This window comes from Cucurbita pepo, chromosome LG09 (assembly GCF_002806865.2).
Source record: "Cucurbita pepo subsp. pepo cultivar mu-cu-16 chromosome LG09, ASM280686v2, whole genome shotgun sequence".
Lineage (NCBI taxonomy): Eukaryota > Viridiplantae > Streptophyta > Magnoliopsida > Cucurbitales > Cucurbitaceae > Cucurbita > Cucurbita pepo.
In genome coordinates, this window is record NC_036646.1 from 7,860,226 (window position 1) to 7,882,416 (window position 22,191).

General features: G+C 34.4%; 1 protein-coding gene and 2 pseudogenes across 1 annotated transcript; 2 read left to right on the plus strand and 1 right to left on the minus strand.

The window, feature by feature from the left end:
- Positions 1 to 2,080: 2,080 nt before the first annotated feature.
- Positions 2,081 to 2,765, plus strand: LOC111802143 (vesicle-associated protein 1-4-like). Its single transcript, XM_023686411.1, has 2 exons — positions 2,081 to 2,583; positions 2,669 to 2,765. The coding sequence occupies exons 1-2, from the start codon at positions 2,081 to 2,083 to the stop codon at positions 2,763 to 2,765; spliced, it is 600 nt and encodes a 199-aa protein (XP_023542179.1).
- A 5,861-nt stretch (positions 2,766 to 8,626) lies between these two features.
- Positions 8,627 to 18,866, plus strand: LOC111802144 (annotated as a pseudogene).
- Positions 10,593 to 14,068, minus strand: LOC111802507 (annotated as a pseudogene).
- Positions 18,867 to 22,191: the final 3,325 nt, after the last annotated feature.

Below are 22,191 nucleotides of genomic sequence, written 5' to 3' on the forward strand. Positions count from 1 at the left end.
TTTTTTTTTTTTAAAGCTAAAGGGTATTAATGAAATTTTTTAAAGTATTTTTTTATTTTCTTAAAATTTTTAAGGATATTATTGAAATTTGAAAATTTATAAATATTTTATTTTCTTAAAAGTTTTAACGACAGATTTGTTCATTAGGTTAGAACAAATGTCGGACAATCAGTGTCCTCATTGTCACACTGCTCAATATCTAGCTTTGATACCATTTGTGACAATTCAATTCCTTCGCTAGCAAATATTGTCTGTTTTGACTCGTTATGTATCGTTGTCAGCCTCACGGTTTTAAAACACATCTACTAAAAAGTTTCCACACCCTCGTAATGAATGATTTGTTCTCCTCTTCAATCAATGTAGGAACATTGACACGGACCCGACTGCAAAAGTGTTAAAATTGAGAAATAGAATTGGGATCGAAGGTGTGTGATCTTCATTGATATTCATAATATTTAAATAGGATACAAGCTACCAACTAATACCTACCAATAACGGAAATATAAACTAACTAAATCTTGAGAATAAAATAAAATATATTACTAATCAAATCATAAAGAAAAAAATATATATATTAACTGATTACGAATATCTAAGATATATTCCATAACTAATTATTATAATATGTTCTTGATTTTATTGTTGAGAGGAAAAACGATTGATGATTTGCGGTGCTCAATCGAGACTTGCGACTATTGCGATAGTAGTGGTAATACTAGGCTCACAGACTTGCGACTTGCGGTAATATATAGACTAGTCGGGGACTGTAATTTGTGACTTGAGGACTAGTAGTGGTTGCTTAAGGTTCGAAAGCAATGACGATGGTTTGGAAGAGGTTGAAAGCAGGAAGTTGTGGTTGTTGTGATACTCGATTGGACTTATCACGATGGATGATCAGCGGATGATGACAGCTGTAAACTTATCACGGTGTATGATCTTCATAACGTTTAAATAAGATACAAGTTACCAACTAATACCTACAATAACGAAAATATAAACTTAACTAAATTCTGAGAATAAAATAAAATATACTAATAATCAAATCATAAACCAAAAAATATTAACCAATTAACGATATCTAAAATATATTTCATAATTAATTATTATAATATATTATAATAAAAAGTCGTACCTTTTTTTAGATCTTCCGTACAATAATTGTCCTAAAGAAAGTCACCTCAAAAAAGGTGGAAAGTGTGTTGAAATTTTCGTCACCAAAATATACGATTAATGAAGGGCCCCACTCCCTGTTGATATGACGCGCCCCACCCATCAGGCCGACGCCACGTGGATCCACGTGGATTTTCTAATAATACGCAAGTTAATACCAACCATATAAAATGTATTAAATACTTGAAAATTTAGTGGAAATTTCTTCATATATTTAGTATACATAAAAACCAATATTATACCCACAGACTTACACGAGTCCTTACAACATGTTTTTTCCTCACTCACTCATAAAACAAAATTTTTATGATTGAGCTATCAAAAAGGGGGCGTTACGCTAATACCCACAAACTAACACGAATTCTTAGTCATCCTATTCTCATATCGCTTTCATTCAGATGTGGTCTCCTTTACTCGGGTGTCACAAAAAGGTCAAAAATTCCCTCATATAACAAAATGTAATAGAAAATATTTAATGAAAATGAAAGAAACATATAAAACATAGGTATGCTAAAAACGACACAGTGACTCGAAAAATCTAATCGGCCCAATTCAACCTAATCCGTACGATTCGAGCTGGACCGTCAAAATGGTCATAAAGAACCTAGGACTTTGTCATAGGTACTCTTCATGTTCTTTCCTCTATATTGGGCGTGTTTGAAGGATTTATGTGAATATAATGTTTTATTTTAAGGAGTCAAAATTACAACTGGGAAAGGACTCACTTGAATCTCTTATAAAAGAAACATGCAACGAAATTCTTGTTCTTAATATTCTAATTCAACCCTAATTTCCTTTTGAATTCTCTCCCCAATTAAACTTCCCATGAAACTCAAACCCTCTAAGCCTCTCCTTATATAAACTTCTCTTCCATTACAAGTTTCCTCCTACAAAAACAAACTCAAAAAACATGTCTCTTCGTTATGTTCAAGCAATGCAGCGTTCTTTTTCGGCCGTGGTTAGGTCGAGAATCCTCAGCCACCAGAGCGACTTTCGATCGATATCACGAGGTTGCGACGTGTTCATAAACCACCGAGGCATCGACACCAAAAAAAACGTAGCTGGATTGCTCTTCGATCATCTTACTCGAATTGGGCTTCGACCCTTTTTAGATAGCAAGAATATGAGACCTGGAGATAAGTTATTCGATGAGATTAAAGAAGGGATCCGGAGTTCTAAGATCGGGATTGCCGTGTTTTCGCCACGGTATTGTGAGTCTTATTATTGTTTGCATGAACTTGCCATGATGGTGGAGAATAAAAAGAAGATCATACCGATCTTCGTCGACGTTCGACCGTCTGAGCTTCATGTTAAGTATAGCCATAGCTGCCCGGAAAATGAGCTGCAGAGATTCAATTGGGCACTTGGAGAAGCCAAATACACCGTTGGACTCACTTTCGACTCCATTAATGGGTAAGCTTTGTTATCAAAAACAAGAAATCTTATTGCATAACGTTGAAGCTAAGATCATTCATGTTTATTATGGCCATTTTTTCAGGGATTGGTCCAAGCTGTTGAGAAAAGCTTCAAACGCCGTCATTGATAATCTGATCGCGAGCGAAGGAGTTCCGATGTCGGATAATCAAGCAGCGTAAATATGATAAAAATTCGTTCAAATTCTTTGATAAATTAAGTTTAGGGATCATTAATTTCCCTGAATGTTCAAGAAAACTTCAAAGTTCCCGTCAAGGTCTGTCGTTGCAAATTAATGTATATTGAATTCAAATTTATTTTCCAAATATATTTTGACCTCTTATTTTCTATGACTTGACTATGAGCTTGAGCGTGTGAATTCGATATTTTAACAAGAATCCGTACGTATTAATTATGGTTGATAAGAAATATACATATATTCTTAGTTCGATAAGAATTAAACCGAAAGAAAAATAATAAGTAAATGGGAAGGATTTATATAAGAAAAATGATACATGATATGTATACCATTTTCATCACTTTAACCTAGTTTATCTGGTCAAATCTTTAACGACCCATGTTCAAGATTCAAAATTTGAACTTGGTACTTGACGGTCTCGACATTCCCCTGTATCCTCTATGACATGGTCACATTACTTACTCTTTCGCACCTGACGATCTCAACATTTCCCATGTACCCTCTGTGACATGGTTTCGTTACTTACTCTTTTGTACCTGATAGTCTCGACATTCCCCATGTACCCTCTATGATATGATCACGTTACTTACTCTTTCGCACCTGAGGATCTCGATATTCCTCTGTATTATCCTCTATGACATGATCACATTACTAACTCTTTCGCACAGAAGAGTCTCAACATTCCCCCTATACCCTCTATGACATGGTTACGTTACTTATTCTTTCACATTTGACGGTCTCAACATCCCCCCTATACCCTCTATATGATGGTCTCGACATTCCCCCTATACCCTCTATGACATGGTTACGTTACTTATTCTTTCACACTTGATAGCCTCGATATTTTTCTATATCTCCTATGATAGTCACATTAATTATTCTTTCGCTTCTAAAACTTTGTTTATGAATAGTATATTGAAACATCAATAATTTAGAAATGATGGAGAATATTCCTTTTGAGTTAAAAGTTATGGAGAATATTCCTTTTGAGTTAAAAGTTATAGTTAAATTAGTTATGGAGTTGACTTTTAAATGAGATTTGATTGACATGAACATCTCAATTTAACGTTTTTATGTTCATACTTTTTGCAATTTCAATACCTTTTCATGGTAAATGTCCACCTCCCAAGTGTATGCTAAACAAGTTTTTGTTTGACATTTTTGTTTGTCAACCCTTAAGTCCTTAACAAACTCTAACTTTGTTTTTTTCTCTTTTTTTTTTTTTTATAAAAAAATTCCTTTGACTTTTATACCTTTTATATGGTTAAATTTAGAGAAAACTTATTATTTCTCTAAAAAAAAAAAAAAAAAAAGGATTATTATTTTTTTTAACACTAATTGTTTTATTTAGATTAAAAATTTGAATATAATAAAATATTTAAGTAAATATAATATAAACCCTAATCTTATGTTTTTTTTATTCTAGAAACTTCGGCAGAATATTGTTTTTTTTTTTCTCTTTTTTTTTTTTTTTTTTTTTTTTTTTTTTTTTTTTTTTTTTTTTTTTTTTTTTTTTTTTTTTTTTTTATAATTTGGAAATTTAAAAGTAAATTTTGATTATTCAAAATTTAAAGTTTATATCCGTACTTATTTCCTCAAAAAAGTTTTTTTTTCCCTTTTTGAATAAATAATCAAATTTTTAGTCAAATTTCATAAATAAAAATAAAAATAAAAACTCGGGACTAATTTGATAACTATCAAATTACATTGATTTACCCACCACGACTTCCATACTCATTTACCCACTATGAATTACTCTCATTTAAATGTGATATCGATTCATTCATGTATCATTCATTTACTAAGTGTCAGCAATTTAATAGAAATTAATATTTTTAATATAAACGTAATTGGAAATTACGTGGCTCTTAATTTTTATTCATATTTTAATTAGCACGTGCTAAATTCCACATGAGCATGTTCCTCAAAATCCATTGGTGGATGTTATGAAAATGTATGGTTTTTTCGTGGGAAATGGAATGTTTTAGGTCGGTGAGGTGTGGGCCCGTGGCGCGTCTGCTGTAAATTGAGCTGGTGGATTTAAATTATTATTTTTAAATAAATTATAAAGTCGTGGATTAATCAATATCTTAATTTAGCCGCATTACAATATTTAAATCCATATTATATTATATGTTTTAAAATAAATGTAAATTGTGCGTGAATTATTCCAGAAACTTCCAAGAATTATGGAATGAAATAAATAAATAAATAAATAAATAAATTCCAGCGATAATCTCCCATATTTTTCATGGAAATTGCCTTATTAATTTGTTCGTACAAATATCAACTATTTTTTATATTTACAAAAAAGGTTAAGAGTTATTTATTTATTTATTTTCATTTGAATCTCATATGATGAATTTGAAAATAACCTCGAGGAAAATAAAGTTAAAATTATATTTTAATGATTAAATATGTGAAACCCGAGTAAAATAGAGGTATATGAATTAATCGAGATCACATTCGAATGGGAGATATCCCGAAGATAGAATAACTACGAAAAGTTTAAAAGAATTGAAAGTTACTATTTATACTAACAGAATACATTTTCTTTTTCAGTAGCTCAATTATAGGAACTTCATGGTTAAACGGGTGAATTTTTTAAGTAAGCATATGAGTGAGGACAAAACATGTAAATCTCCTGATCTCAGGAAGTTTGTATTTAAAGGAAATAGGACCGCGTCAAGACGCTAGAAACAATATCTCAACATTGTATCCTATGCAGTGTCGAGATGGTACACACACATCTTAATGCTACAAAATTTAGTGAAAAATTTTATACCATTTTTGCATTTTAACCCCGTTTATTTGGTCGAGTCTCTAACAACCCATATTTAGGATTTGAAATTCAAATTCGGTACTTGATGACCTCGACATTCCCCTGTATTTCTTACGACATGATCACATTACTTACTCTTTCGTACTTGATGACCTTGACTTTGACATTGCTTTGTATTCCCAATGACTTAATCACATTACTTACTCTCGTGTACCTAATGCTTTATGACCTCGACATTCTCCAGTATCCTTTATGACATGGTCATGTGTTACTCTCTTCGGTTCTAAAACTTTATTACATGTATTTACATCTTTTTGTTTGTTTTTTTTTTTTTTTAAGGAATAGTAAGTTGAAACATCAATAATATAGAAATGATAGAGAACATTCCTTTTGAGTTTTAAGGTTATAGTTAAATTAGTTAGGGAGTTGACTTTTTAGATGAAATTTGATTGATATGGACATCTCAATTTAATGTTTTTATGTTCATATTTATTGCAATTTCAATACCTTTTCATGGTAAATGTCCACCTCCCAAGTGTGCTAAATAAGTTTTTGTTTGACATTTTTGTTTGTCAACCCTTAAGTCCTTAACAATAGCTTCTTTCTTTTTTTTTTTTTTAATTGTTTCTTTGACTTTTATACTTTGTTTCTTTTCCAGAAACTTCGGCAGAGTATTGTTTTTTTAAAATATATTTTCAAAATGTAAAGTAACTTCAAAAGAAAGAGACGGCGGATGCATAAGTTTGACTTTTAAATTTACTTGAACTACAAGTTTATTTCCGTACTTATCTTCTCAAAAAGTTTTTTTTAAATCATTTTTAAATAAATAATCAAATTTTTAGTCCAATTTCAAATAATAAAAATAAGGTTCGAACACTAAGTATAAAATTACTATTTTTACTCAGCGATGATAATAAAACAAGCACAATTTTTATAAATTAAAAATAAAAACCAATGGCCCGAATTCAACCCTTGATAACCGTGACATTTACGACATAATCATGTTATTACCCACTATTTACACTTAACCATTAAGTTTCAATTACTGAGTCTCTAAAAAGGAAAAGTACACATTATTGATATAGATAGTAACTTTCATTCTATTCAAACTTTTCTTAGTCATTCTATATTTAACATTGCTCTCATTTGAATATGGTCTAAATTTATTTATGTACCTCTCGTTTACCGAGTGTCACATATCAAAATATATATATATATATATATATATTTTTTTTTCTAGTAATTAAAAAAATTAATTTAGAAATAATGTTTTATGTCGGTGTGGTGTGGGCGCGTGGCGTATCTGCTGTAAATTTAGCTGGTGGATTTAAATAAATTATAAGGTCGTGGATTAATGAATTTCTTAATTTAGCCGCATTATATTATATGTTTTAAAATAAATGTAAATTGTGCGCCAGGAATTTCGGAGAATTATTCCAGAAACTTCCAAGAATTATGGAATGAAAAAAAAAAAGAAAAATTCCAGCGATAATCTCCCATATTTTCCATGGAAATTGCCTTATTAATTTATTCGTATAAATATCAACTATTTTTTTTTTATATTATTTATTTATTGAAATCAGTCTACAAAATTCTAGGATGAATTTGAAAATAACCTTTAAAAAAATTAAGTTAAAATTATTTTGATGATAAAAAATGTAACATTCGAATAAAAGAGAAGTATGTGAATAAACCGAGATCACATCCGAATGAGAGGTATTGATAATGAAACAACCCAAGTCTACTACTAGCAAAAATTGTCGTTTTTGAGCTTTCCCTGTTAGAAGATTTTTAAAATGTACGGAGAGGTTTCCAAACAATTATAAAGAATGTTTCGTTCTCCTCCAAAACTGATGTGGGATCTCACAATCCACCATTTTCAAGGCTCAAGCATCCTACTGGCACTCGTTTTTCTCTCCATTCGATGTGTCGGGATCTCACAAAAAATCACTATCTATAACAAAATGCATCTTCTTTTTTGGTAGCTCAATTGTAGAGACTCAATAGTTAAACGTGTTTGTCATGAAATAATTATTAGTTGAATGACTTCTTGGAAATTTTTCTAATATGCATGTGAGTGAAGACAAAACATGCTAAAAGAATCCTAAACGTGGTCGTTACAAGTACTCGGTAGGTGAATTTTGCAGCCCATCCGAATTCAACACGTGGCCCGTGAGATTGGGCCAAAGCCCTTAAAACGTGACATTTCATGGCCCATGAAATTGGTACTAGGTTTTGGTAAACAAGAAATAAAGAGAGAATAATATCACAAAAGCTTGTTTCTTTTTACAAATAATAATGAAGTTAGAGATATTCTTTTGAATTACTATACTCTTTATTAGAATCTAGATTTAATACTTAGTAATATCCGAAAATATATATAAATTTATACAACGAATTTTCTTCTACGTTCTTACAATTCTGATATTCATTTTGAGAAATTTTATTATTTCTACGTCATTTATTTAACCTAAATTGAACAATATTTCGTCATCAACCGTTCGATAAAACGATAGCTAAAATTTACCGAAAACGAGTAGAAAGCAATTTAGAAAATAATTTGATAATTTTAAGCGAAGAGGAGACTCACGAGCTTCCCTACCCATTTCCTTTTGTTTTACATACTGTGTTGCTCATCGTGGGATTCCACCTCGGTTGGAGGGAGGAACAAAATATTCTTTATAATGGGTAAATTTCTCTCATAGTAACGCGTTCTAAAACTATGAAGCTAGCGATATGTAATAGGTCAAAGTCGACAATATCTACTAGCATTGGGCTTAAGTTATTGCACCCATTATCTTATATTTTTACGTCACTAATGTAACATCTTAAAGCTAAACGTTTCGGGTTTGTGTGGATTACATTCGACTTGTATAAAATATAATAGATTATCAAAACCTAACTTTATGGGATTAAAGAGTAATTGAATTTTTTACATTCATGAGATCGATAAACTTATAATTAATACGAATCAATCAAACTTACACATTATTTATTAACCTCGAATTCGACACACTTAACTCGTGAATATCATACTCGATCGAAGTTCACAATAAAAAGTTATGATTTCACCATCAAACACATCGACCCATCTGCAGCTCCTATCGGGCTTCCGATTTCACCCCACCGACGAGGAGCTAGTGGTTCACTATCTTACATGAAAGCTGTCGTCTTCTCCTCGTCCAGCTCCGATCATCGCAGAGCTTGATTTGTACAAGTTCGATCCATGGGAGCTTCCAAGTAATGAACTTTATCGTTTTTTCTTAGCTTTATTTGAGGTTATAATGAAATGAGGTTTGTGGGTTATAGTATTAAAATATATTTTATATAGCCGTTAAAATTTTTCCCTCGTTTGGTTAGTAGTATATTAAATAAGTTAGTTGAGTATTCTATTTTAACATTGTGAACATTAATGAAGATTAGACCTTCAATCCCACTTCTGTTTCTCATTCTTAACATATAGGCAAGGCAGTGTTTAGGAAGCAAGAATGATATCTTTTTTATTTCGAGAGAGTGGAAATATCCGAATGGGACGAGGCCGAATAGGGCGGCGATTTCTGGGTATTAGATGGCGACGGGAACTGAAAAGACTATTGCGACCGCTAATGGAACTCAGAAAGTTGGCGTCAAGAAAGCCCTCGTCTTTTATGGTGGAAGGCCTCTTAAAGGTGTCAAAACTAATTGGATCATGCATGAGTATAGGCTCCTCCAAGTAAAGAGCACGAGTATATAAGTGAGAAATCAACTCAGAGGAAAGCTCTGATACCAAATGCCAAAGAATCATTGCAATGAAAATATGATTCGGATTATCTTGTTGATCAAATATCTCAAAGCAATAACATTTGTTTAAAATTTGAAACAGTCCACAAACAAGATTGACCATGTCAAACTTGAATGATTCTAAAATATGTCATCTAAACTACATAAAATTGCAAAGAAGAAGCTCAGCGAAGATTAGCTCTAGAGCTGCAGCGGAAGGAAGAAAAACGATATCGTGAGCTCGAGTTGATTCAGAAACAAAAAGAGGAGGCAGCTCGGAGAACTAAGTTAGATGATAAGAGTTTTAGTTGTGTTTTGTTGGGAGTTAGTGAGTCAAAAGCTTACCGACTCTATGATATAGAAGCAGCAGATGAAAATATTTCCTCTGGTTCTTTGGCAGAAGCAAGCTCTCCTAGCTCGAATAAGGCGAGGAATAGGAGACCACCAGTCTGGATGAGAGACTATGCAATAGGAGAAGATTTTTGTGAAAAAGATGATGAAGCTCACTCGGCCATGTTTACCAAACTTAGCTCATGGCTAAAAGAAGGCAGAAATGCTCATTTTGCTACGTTTTCAAGTCTTTTTTACAATTACAACATACATGATTTTATATAGTCTCAAAATGAAACCCTTGACCTTCCATTAAGCATTTAAGAGTTATAACATTCATACTTTCCGACTATAATTAACCACGATGTAAATGTAACCTAAAACAAATATAAAAAGAACTTAAAATATATTAATGAAACATATAACTCTAAACTATAATCCATTCAAAATTTATAACAATGAACCTTGATTCTTTTTCAACGTGGCATGAATTGAAACATCTTTTGATAATTTTAACAACATTTTCTTCGCATCTCCCTTAAAGTTTATATTGCATTATTGATGCCTTGGTTCATATCAGATTCTATCTGTATTGGTATGAGGTCTTAAAGCAAAACTATAATAGCTTATATTCAAAGTGGACAATATCATACTAATGTGGAGGTTCGTTATTCCCAACATGGTATCATAGTCATACCCATATCTTAACTTAGTCACGTCAATAGAATCGTAAGTGTCAAACAAAGAAGTTATGAGCTTTGAAGGTATACACATCATAGCGACCAGGTGTCAAACAAACGATGTACTTTGTTTAGCTCCCATCTTTATAATTGAGTAGAAACATTATGTTATACACTAAAATTTCTCTTGTTCATCCAAAAACATCATTAATTAAATCTTCTAATACAAATACATTAGCTAAAACCACTTCCAAATCAATCATTTAGAAGAAGGTAGGGTTTGTCCATTCAGAAACGAAGCAAAGAACGCCAATGAACTGCTTGGCTCGAAGGATGGCACTGCATGCCCAGCTCCCCTAAATGTTGCAAACGTTAGGCCAGCATATTCCTGGTACCACCCGCTCACCTGCACCCAATCGAACACGCTCAACTTTATTTGATAACGATTTTGTTTCAGTTTTCGGGTTTAAATCCCGTTCGAGAATCGGAATCATTACCTGCTTCTCATGGTACCAAGGCCTCCATGCCTTCGTAATTGGTAGACCGAGTGAACTAAGACTGTATCTTGTCGACAACACGGGAACTCTTCCATCGGTATCTCCACTGTTTCCATAACCAAATTTAGTTCAATTTATTTGATGAACATACTTAAATCTCTCTAATTCAAATTAGATCTTAGTTAAGTAAGGTAGAAATGTGTTTAAGGTGTTTTAATTACCTGTAGATCCATACCCTAAGCCCAGCTGCAATTAGCTTCTTGTATATAGGAATCATCGAAGGCTTTGAGTCTGACCAGTTTTCGAACATGGTGGTGCTGTTTTTCAATCTCATCAATGTCAGTGCACGTCAAAAGATTAACCCGAATGGGTCGATGTCACGAACTTCAAAAAGTTTCGTTCTTTTTCTATAAATTTTATATTTTATTTCGAAAGATATGCTAGAAAAAGTTCTTTCGTTAAAATAAAATGAAATTTTGACACTATAGTTAAAGTAGAAAGACTTACAATGACATCATTTACAACACTGTTACGTAAATGGATGTGGTAGTTCACGGGTCAAAATTGGTTTGTTTAGATTATTTACGTATCGCCATCAGCCTCGAGGTTTTAAAACATGTTTGTTAGGGAGACGTTTCCACACCCTGGTAAAGAGTGCTTCGTTACCCTCTTCAACTGATGTGGGATCTCACAATCCACCCTCTTGGGGGCCCAACGTACTCGCTGACACACCGCCCGATGTCTTACTCTGATACCATTTGTAACGGTCCAAGCCCCACCATTAGCAGATATTATCTGTTTTGGCTCATTACGTATTGTCGTTAGCCTCATAATTTTAAAACGCGTATGTTAGGGAAAAGTTTCCACACTCTTGTAACGAGTGCTTCGTTTCCCTCTCCAGCTGATGTGGGATCTCACAATTATTGAAATCTCTTTTTAGATGATAACAACCATCTTATCTTCGATATAGTCGTAAATAATACCACATATGCTTTCTAATTTATACATATTAGCTCACGCCAATGTTCATAGTTCAAAAATGAAACTTTTCAAAATTTACGGGTAGAAGAATTGAAACTTAGAAATTTAGGGGTATTATGTGTAATTTAACCCGGAATTCAAATTGTTTTTTTCGACCCGAAAAAAAAAAAAAAAAAAAAAAAAAAAAAAAAAAAAAAAANTATCCACCCATCATTCTCGGCATCTGTTTCATCAAACAAAAACACGTTAATTACATGATATCATCCACTTTATATGGACTAAAAACAAGAAATTTCTCGACTACCATGGTATTGGAACGTTTGATCATAAGCGTTTGCATGAGATTGCCATCAGCAGATGTAGAATTGGCCATGCAAAGAGGCGTATAAAGACTATAGATATCAATTTCTTTGTATTGTCTAAGCATTTCATCGACACCACCACTACAATTATTATTACTCCAAGTATCATTGCTATTAAAATCACAGCTTTCTCTTATAATTTTATGAGTTTCATCCGAAATAACTGCATGGCTCCATGCATAATCCACCATCCCTCGCCAATCATCGCCATCAGAAGTTTCAGGGTTTCCCAACTGTGGGGAATCGATAAAAAATCATTATAAAATATGAACTACAATTCAAAGATTTAGTGGAATTATATATACAATGAACATACCAAAACCCCATGCAAATCGATGTGAAAGGAGGAATCTTTATTCCTATCATAGATGAGCTCAGCCAGCTCGGGAACATATTTGCCTGTTTTTTTTGTTTACAAGACAGTTGATGTGATTAATAAAAAACACGACATGAAATCAAGTGATTATCGGTGGGAAATCGATGAAAACCTGCATAGCTTTCTCCTGCGATGTAAAATGTATGGTTTTTGTAGGATGGAAACTTGAGGAACCAGTTTTGTAGAAAGGTATAAGCATCGTTTGCTGTCCAAAAACATCACATAAAATCATGTTATATTGTGAAAGGAAGAATCTTTTTATTGTAATACTCAAAAGTTAGAAACCACGACTCTCCACAATGGTATGATATTGTCCACTTTGAGTATAAGCTCTCGTGGCTTTGCTTTGGGCTTCCCCAGAAAGCCTCGTACCAATGAAGATGTATTTCTTACTTATTAGCCCATGATCGTCCTCTTAATTAGCAAATGTGGGACTCCCTCCTAACAATCCCCGCCTCGAATCAAGTACACTATAGAGTCTCCCCTAAGGTCAATGTAGCCCTCGAACAACCTCCTCTTAACTGAGACTCAACTCCTTTCTCTGGAGCCTTCGAACAAAGTACACCCTTTGTTCGACACTTGAGTCATTGTTTACCACACTTTTGAGGCTAGTAACTTCTTTGTTTGACACTTGAGGATTTTATTGACATGACTAAGTTAAGGGCATGACTCTGATACAATTAGGAATCACAAACCTCCACAATGGTATGATATTGTCCACTTCGAGTATAAGCTCTGGTGGGTTTGCTTTGGGCTACCCCAAAAGACTTCGTACCAGTGGAGATGTATTTCTTATTTATAAATCTATGGTCATTCCCCAAACACCCATTACCTGTAAATTCGTCGCCCAAATTGTGGTAATCGGTAGTTGTATTTGTGTAAGAAAAGCCGACACCAACAGGAGATTCCAAGAACAACATATTGGCCTCTGCATCATATCATCATGATGATTAAAGTGTATTCTTTTCTTAAATTTTTTGAAAAAAATTTGGAAGATTTGGATAGAGATTGATAATGTTTTTATTTGAAATACCTTTATTCCAAGAATAGTCATTTAATTTGAGTCCATTTGCATCATTGTCCACTATGAAAGGACCAATCTCTTGTGTTGCTCCATAACCCACAGAGGAGCACCCAGGACCTGAAACCCAACCAAATAAACGAGAATCTTTTGTCACCTCACCTCAGAACAACATTGAAAATGGTAGGATGAAATGATTGATTACCTCCATTGAGCCAAAGAACCAAGGGTTTTTGGTCAGGGTGAGAGGCGGCTTCATAGAACCAGTAAAACAATGCCCTGCCATGGGGCTCGTGGACGGTGACATAGCCGGCGAAATGGCGGAATCCGACGAGGGGTTGGCCGGGCAAGTTAGTGACGAGGTCGTCTTGTCGGGAGTGATGAGTGTGTAAAGGGCATTGTGTTTTAGGCAATCCCAACGCAGGCGGCACAAGCAGAGCACAGACCACAAAAACCGTGCCCATTATTGAAACCTTCATAATGGTAAATAATATGTTAAGGAGAAGTGTTTATGAAGCATTGGAAACACACCCACTTCACCATTTATACACTCCAATCTTCTGAAATGAATTGGAGAGAGAGAGAGAGAGAGAGAGAGAGAGAGAGGGATATGCTGTCTTCCACGTGCCAAAACTGTGTTCATTTGATGCTGGGTCTTGTTTTTTCTTTCCTAATTTGCATTTTTGGTTTGGCTTTGGGATCTTATTTCAACCTTTCTTTTAGATGGGTTGTTTGATCTTTACATGTTCTTCAAATTTTTTACAACAATTTAGAATCAGTTCTTCAGCTGTTTTCAAATTAGTTTTCTTTTGTTTCAATTGGGATAATCTTTTCTAACAATTTGGTTTGGTTTGGTTGTTCTTAAGGATGCTTGGGAAAATTAAGTTTTTTTTGTTGTAATTTATGTTTGAGTAACCTCCTATGAATTTGTAACCGTAAATATTGTCCGTTTTGACATGTTACTTATGTTGTATTGTCGTCAGTCTCACTGTTCTTGAAAATTTTTATAAGGAATGTTACATTCCCCTCTCCTATTGACGTGGGATCTCACAATTCACTCATTTTTGAGTCAGCATCCTCACTGATCGTTCCGTGTCTGGCTTTAATACCATTTGTAATAGCTCAAGCCCACCGCTAGCAGATATTGTACATGTTACGTTTCGTCGTCAGCTCATGGTTTTACCTTGTAAGGAATGCTTTGTTCCCCTCTCCAACCAACGTGGGATCTCACAATTCACCTCCTTAGGGTTCCAGCGTCCTCGCTAACACACCACCTACTGTCTGGCTCTAATATTATTTCTAATAGCTCAAGTCTGCTGCTAGCATATATTTTACATGTTAAATGTCGCCGTCAGCCTCACGATTTTAGAACGTGTATGTTAGGGAGAATCTTAACCTCAAATCCGAGGCACCTAACTCGTGAATAACATATTCGATCGAAGTTCATAATAAGAGGTTTTAGTATGCGACTTGTGAAGCATGTCATATGCCTTGATATAAAAAATTTGTTTTTGGTTTGACATGTGAACACTTCCACAAGGGAAGCATGATACCCAAAACAAATCAAAACCCTCTAGAAATCTCCACACACACACACAAAAAGGTTCTGTTCTTCACCTCTTCCAGCTCCGATCATTGCGGAGCTCGAGTTGTACTAGTTCGGTTCATGGGAGCTTCCATGTAATGAACTTTATCGTTTTTTCTAAACTTTATGTGAGGTTATAATGAAATGGGGTCAGTGGGTTAAAATATATTTTATATGACCGTAATGAGTTAGAATTCTTCCCTCATTTGGTTAGTAGTATATTAAATAAGTTAGTTGATAGCTTACTTAAGCGTTGTGAACATTAATGAAAATCAGACTTTCAATCCCACTTATGTTTCTCATTCTTAACATATAGGCGAGGCGGTGTTTGGAAAGTAAAAATGATACTTTTTACTCCGAGAGAGCGAAAATATCCGAACAGGACAAGGCCGAATAGGGCGGCGATTTCTGGGTATTGGAAGGTAGCGGGAACTGATAAGGCTATTGTGGCCTGTTAAGGATAGTTAATATTTGACTTAGCATACCATATTTGTCATTTTATTAAAGACAAATATACTATATTCATTTATTATTACCATATTATTTATGATTTTCTATATTTATATTATATTCATTTATTATTCTTCCTTTCATTATTGTATTATTTGTAATTTACCATATTTATCTCGTAATAACCGTACAAAACAAAATAATGATGATAATTAATAATTAAACAATTAAAATAATAATTTTCCCTCCACTGCTCGCTCNTTTATTATTCTTCCTTTCATTATTGTATTATTTGTAATTTACCATATTTATCTCGTAATAACCGTACAAAACAAAATAATGATGATAATTAATAAGTAAACAACTAAAATAATAATTTTCCCTTCACTACTCTCTGCTCCTTCCTCTCCCAACTATCTCTCCTCAACCAACTCCTCCGTCAAAATTCAATATAGGATGTCTAGGTTGTTCCTGCCACAAAAAAAAAAAAAAAACCAACAACAAGATTTACGGGGAGTGATGGAGATTTAATTGGAAGAGACAGATTAGAGGTTTAATTTGAGAGACAGATATTGTAGATTTAATTGGAGGGACAGATTTTGGAGATTTAATTGGAGAGAGATTTTGCTTTGTTATTAACGTAAGTCATTTTTCACATCTCCTTTTGATATATCCAATCGTGTTACAAGAAATAAGGTCCGAATCCAATTTTTCCTTTATTTAATTATTCGGAATCAAATCTATTGCTTATTTAGATTTTAATTAGCATTTTAGGTGATAGACATAACTAGAATCAATTAGGCCAATATTTGTAAATAGAATTAAAAGAAAAAAGAAAGTAAATACATAACAGAGAGAAAAAGATGGAAGATAGAAAGTAAATACAGAGAAATATGGAAGATTTGGTGAAAAAAAATTTAGAAGGATAAATACACAGAGGAAAAGTAAAAGTTTAACAAAGATATTGAAGATTTGTGAAAAAACAGATGAAATATAGAGTAGTAAAATAATGGGAGATATGGAATTGATTATATTTGTGTTTATAGATGTAAAGAAAAATATATGGTAAATAAATAGATGGCATGAAAATGAAATTATAACTAACATAAATAAACATTTAAAATTTTATGTTTCCATGTTGTTTAACACATGAGTCAATGTAAATTAGAGAAATAATTTTATAGAAGTTCGAACTTGAAGCTGATGTCATAAACTTACCTAGGTTGACTTGATTTCAAAAGATATAATCAAACTTTTATTAAGGATAAATTTGTGACAACAACTTAAGCTAATTAGGTAAGTGATCTTACTATCGGCTCGGGCGAAGGACTTATCTTATGTATGACGACACGTGCCCAGTGGCCCTTGCACGTGTCATTTATGCTTCATGTTGTGTGATGATGTGATGACGTTAGATGATGATGTGTTGTTGTTGTATGATGATGTGATGATGTTATATGAATGACGTACTTGGTATGCTTGATGCACTTTATGACAATATGACCAGTATGATGATTGCGTGACGTTTACCTTAATATGAAGATGTTTTCCATATTGAGCATGCTATATGATGATGAGTGTCATATTGCATCATGTCGTTAGATCGACATAGGACACAACCCTAAGAGCATGATAACAATATTAATATAAATATCTACGAGTATGTGTTACCTAGAGTAACAAAGAGATGAGACTAGAGAGTTGTGTCAGAAGAGACGTTATGATGGATTTAGAGGGACCTCATGCATATGTATGTTCATAAGCATAGGCCTACTTCCCCTAGAGATGATGAGTGCGGACGCGCACAATGCGATGATGAGTGCGAATGTGCACGAGCGCAAATGCGCACACATGAGGGTGTTCATGAGGCACATGATACTATAGGATTCCGCTGACCTCCGGACGCCGCTACAGATTAGCTTGACCAGAGGGTCCAGGGGGTGTGCAAGCGCCCTGGGGATTCACACTTGCACGTGTGAGTCATGTGTAAGGAAGTACTACACATCCAATTTATCCGAGACTGGAGGCCACCCTTATGATGATTAGAGATAGTTCCCTAAATCATGATTGCATGTGTTTGCATTTGCATGGCTCCCTATAGTGGGGTCACTTACTGAGTATTCTTTGAAATACTCAGGCCGTGTGCCACATCATTTTTCAGGTAAAGGCAGAGCGCACTTGTACGGTGGGCGGCGACATTGCGAGCAGAGATTGTGGCACGTGCATAGGGTAGACTCATATTTAAATTCCTAGTCTTAAGTTAGAGGAGGTTGTTTTGCATTCCATTGTTTTAAACTATTTTGTATTTGTTTTTATTTTCTCTAAATTTCAGTATTTACTATTTAAACACGTAAGACCATGGCTGTGTTTTCCGGAGAAGAAGTTGTTTTAAGCATTTTTCGAAGTTTACGTTATAAATGATATTTATGTAAGAGTTATATTTCTGCATTACATGTTACATATTGCCGTCAGCCTCACGGTTTTAGAACGTGTATGTTAGGGAGAGATTTCCACACCTTTATAAGTTATGCTCCGTTCCCCTCTACAATCGATGTAGGATCCCATAGAATTTCCTTAACAACATACCATAGAAAACAAAACATGTGTTTGTTTGTAAAGGCAACCGTCGACCAAAATATAATTCAACTAGTCATAACACTAATAATGTGTGGATATTTTTTAAAATAACTACAAATATTATTGGTATCTTAGTGAATTTAGGATATTTGAAATTTAACAACCGCACAAAATTGGTTTTTTTTTTCTTTAATTTTTTTTTTCATGTTTTTGAGGTTTGATTGTACTATGTATGATGTTGGTTGATGATTGGGTTTTATGTCGAATTTCATGAAAAACACTGCACAAGCATCAATAATCAAAGAGTGCGAAATGGAGGAGCTTTCTATGGCGGCGGCGGGGAGGCAGCTGAATCCAGTAGTTGGCGGAGGACACAAAGGCAGCGGGAATTGTTACTTAGACATTGTCGCCTTATCAGGCGGAGGTGACGAGATAATTAATCATCAAAACAGTTCGAATATCTCGAAGTTACCTTTGTCGAGATGTAGCTCAAAAGTCGCCAAACGTGGCCACCTTTGGGGCGGCAGAAAGCCACACCGGCTCGATCTTATCAATAGCTACAATGGCGGCGTGACTACCAGAACTGAAGAAAATACAATCTCGTACGTGTCACTTCTCAACCATCTTCTGGTGCAAAATGCAGCGTTTCAATTGGTTGCGCCGCTTATTAGGTGTAGGTTGTAATTATGATAATATTAGAGATTTATGATATCATTATATCTTATAATTAGTGAAATTAAATTAATTAATGACACAAGAAGATGTATATATATCAGAGAATACAAGATATTAACAAAATCTATCTAAAAATCTGGAGTAAACAAATCAAAACAAAACAAAATCAAATCAAATCAAAATTAATTNAGTAAACAAATCAAAACAAAACAAAATCTAATCAAATCAAAAATCAAAATTAAATCAAATTCAAACTAAATCTAACTCCTATAGATTTAATCAAATACAACAATCTAAACAAATACATGATCTTTAACACTCTTCCTTGTTTAGATGTCGTGAATTCCAAGCTTTTTCCTGAACACCCATCTTACTCAAATTATCTTTCTGTTTAGAGGTCGATCAACCAACTCCCTTGTTTTGTTTTTCTCGATCATCGAAGGCTCCTCCTCTGACAAGTGCATCATCAACCAAAGCATCTTGTTGTTCATCTTCAAACTCTTCTAACATGCTACCAAAGATTAAATTGTTTGGTGCATTAGAAATTTGATTCACTCTCGCTAGTCTTGGCTCATAATAACACGACTAGTGTGTAGTTGAAAAACTCTGTAAGCTTTGAATATAGTGCTATACCCAACAAAGATGCCAGCTTCTGCATTTTTTTCAAGTTTATCACGCTTGACCTGTGGAATGTAAGTGAAGCAAAGACACCAAAATACTCTAAGGAACCTTAAAGAAAGTTTGTAACAATACAAAACTTCAAATGATGTGAGGTCTTTCACAGCTTTTGTTGAAATTCGATTTTGCAAGCACATAACAGTATTTGTTGCTTTTCCCCAAAAACGTNACAAAACTTCAAATGATGTGAGGTCCTTCACAGCTTTTGTTGAAATTCGATTTTGCAAGCACACAACAGTATTTGTTGCTTTTCCCCAAAAACGTTTTGGAAAATCCTTCTCATGAAGCATGCATCTCGTCATCTTCATTATGAACCTATTCCTCCTTTCACTGACGTCATTCTGTTGAGGATTGTACGGTGCTGTCAATAGATGTTCAGTTCCAGCCTCTTCACAAAACCTATTAAAATTTTCTGAAGTGTACTCCTTGTGATTATTNTTGTACGGTGCTGTCAATTGATGTTCAGTTCCAGCCTCTTCACAAAACCTATTAAAATTTTCTGAAGTGTACTCCTTGTGATTATTTGATCTTATAGTCCGAATCAAGCATGCACTTTCATTCTCAACTCTGGCTTTAAATTTCCAAAATACACCCGCAACTTCTGACTTTTTCTTCAGCAAGAGGATCCAACACATTCTTGTAGATCATCAATAAAAAGAATGTAATAAAGATTACCATTTAATGATGGTGTTCGCTGAGGACCACCAAGATCAGTATGAACCAGCTGCAGTTTTTCCGAGGCTCTCCATGCCTGTTTAGGAAAGGGTTGCCNTCCGAGGCTCTCCATGTCTGTTTAGGAAAGGGTTGCCTATGTTGCTTCCCAAAATTACAAGCACGACAAGGAAGCATGTCATCATCAATGTCAGCAAGTCCTTCTACCAGCTTCTTTGACTGCATTGGAAGCAAACTTCGATGATAAAAGTGCCCAAGTCTTTTGTGCCAAATCTCAGTGGCACNCGGAAGCAAACTTCGATGATAAAAGTGCCCAAGTCTTTTGTGTCAAATCTCAGTGGCACTAGCTCTGGATATAAAGGTCATCTGCTCTATCTCCATCGGATTTAGAGCAAAACTTTTTCTTTTTATTTTGACATTGAACAAGTCTTTGCCACTAGCATCTTTGATCAAGCATTGCTTATTCTCAAACAACACTTTATAGCCTTTATCAAGTAACTGACCAGTCAAAGAAGCATCTGCAAGTGTTCACTGTGCCTTTTCCTTTACCTTCCAAGTGTTCACCATTGTCAATCCTCACTCTCTTGACTTNGCATCTGCAAGTGTTCACTGTGCCTTTTCCTTTACCTCCCAAGTGTTCACCATTGTCAATCCTCACTCTCTTGACTTCAGTGTCACTTAATTCCTCAGAAATCTCCTTGTTATATGTCATATGATTTGTGCACCCACTATCAATCAACCATCTCTCGCTTGATTCTTTGCCTGAGGAACAAGTGACCGCAAACAATTGATCTTCTTCTTCTTGATCAACTACCTGTGCATCTACTTCTTTCACCTGTCCTTTGACTTTGCAGATCACAGCTTCATGTTCAAGTTGATTGCATTTGGAGCATTTGGCGTCAGGTCTTTTCCAACACTTGTATGGTGCATGACCTTTCTACTCACAATCGCTGCAAGGTGGATAGGATTTTTTGAAACCTCCTCCTTTTGTCTTTTGATAATTGGTAGATGAATCTCCATTCGTCGATTGGTTTTTGAAATTTTTCTTGTTTTTATACCTGTTGTTCTCTTGATGCTTAACAGGTAAGGCACCTTCAATCATCCCTTCTTGCCTCATAGCCCTCCTTTGCTCTTCTGCTTGTAAAGCGTTCAAGAGCTCTGTAAGAGAAATCTTTGACAGGTCTTTGGTGTTCTCCAGAGTAGTAATGATGGCTTCAAACTTCTCTAGAACAGTGACTAGCAGCTTTTCAACGATCCTGGAATCATTTAACACAGAACCAAGCAATCTCACCTTGTTGGCAATGCTGAGAAGTCTGTCAGAGTACTCTTTCACCGACTCCGACTCATTCATCTTCTGCAACTCAAAATCCCTAATCAAATTCAAGACTTTCATTCCACGAATCCTCTCATCTCCTTCATATTCAGGCTTGAGATAATCCCAGATTTCCTTTGCTGTTTTGAGGGACATTATTCGCATGAAGATCATTTGAGATACAGCGGCAAATAGGCAAACTTTTGCCTTTGATTTTCTTGTCTTCTTTTCCTTCTGTACTTTGATTTGTGCTACAGTAGGAGGGACCTCGTAATCCTCTTCTATTGCTTCCCAAAGATCCAAGGCCTCCAAATAAGTCTCCATACGAACTGCTCACATTTGATAATTGTCTCCATCGAAGACTGATGGTGCAACAGCTGAAAAATTGGATTCTCCTCCCATTTTGATCTCACAGATCCCCTAAGAAGATATCTCTGATATCAATTGTCAGTGAAATAGTGAGTGATTGAATGGTTGATAACAAGATTATATTATGAAGAANAGTTATTGAATGGTTGATAACAAGATTATATTATGAAGAGCAAGAATACTCGATACAGAATACAAAAAGATATTTACAAGCATCAAAAAGATTTATTTATTTGTTTTTTTTTTTTTCATCATCAAAGAATGAATCAGTGATATTTTGTTTGTATAGACGGTTCACATGGA

Bases quoted from the DNA above. Each gene is read 5' to 3' on its own strand.
- LOC111802143 (XM_023686411.1), top strand. From the start codon at position 2,081: ATGTCTCTTCGTTATGTTCAAGCAATGCAGCGTTCTTTTTCGGCCGTG. The intron at 2,584-2,668 runs GTAAGCTTTGTT...CCATTTTTTCAG, and splicing joins ACTTTCGACTCCATTAATGG to GGATTGGTCCAAGCTGTTGA.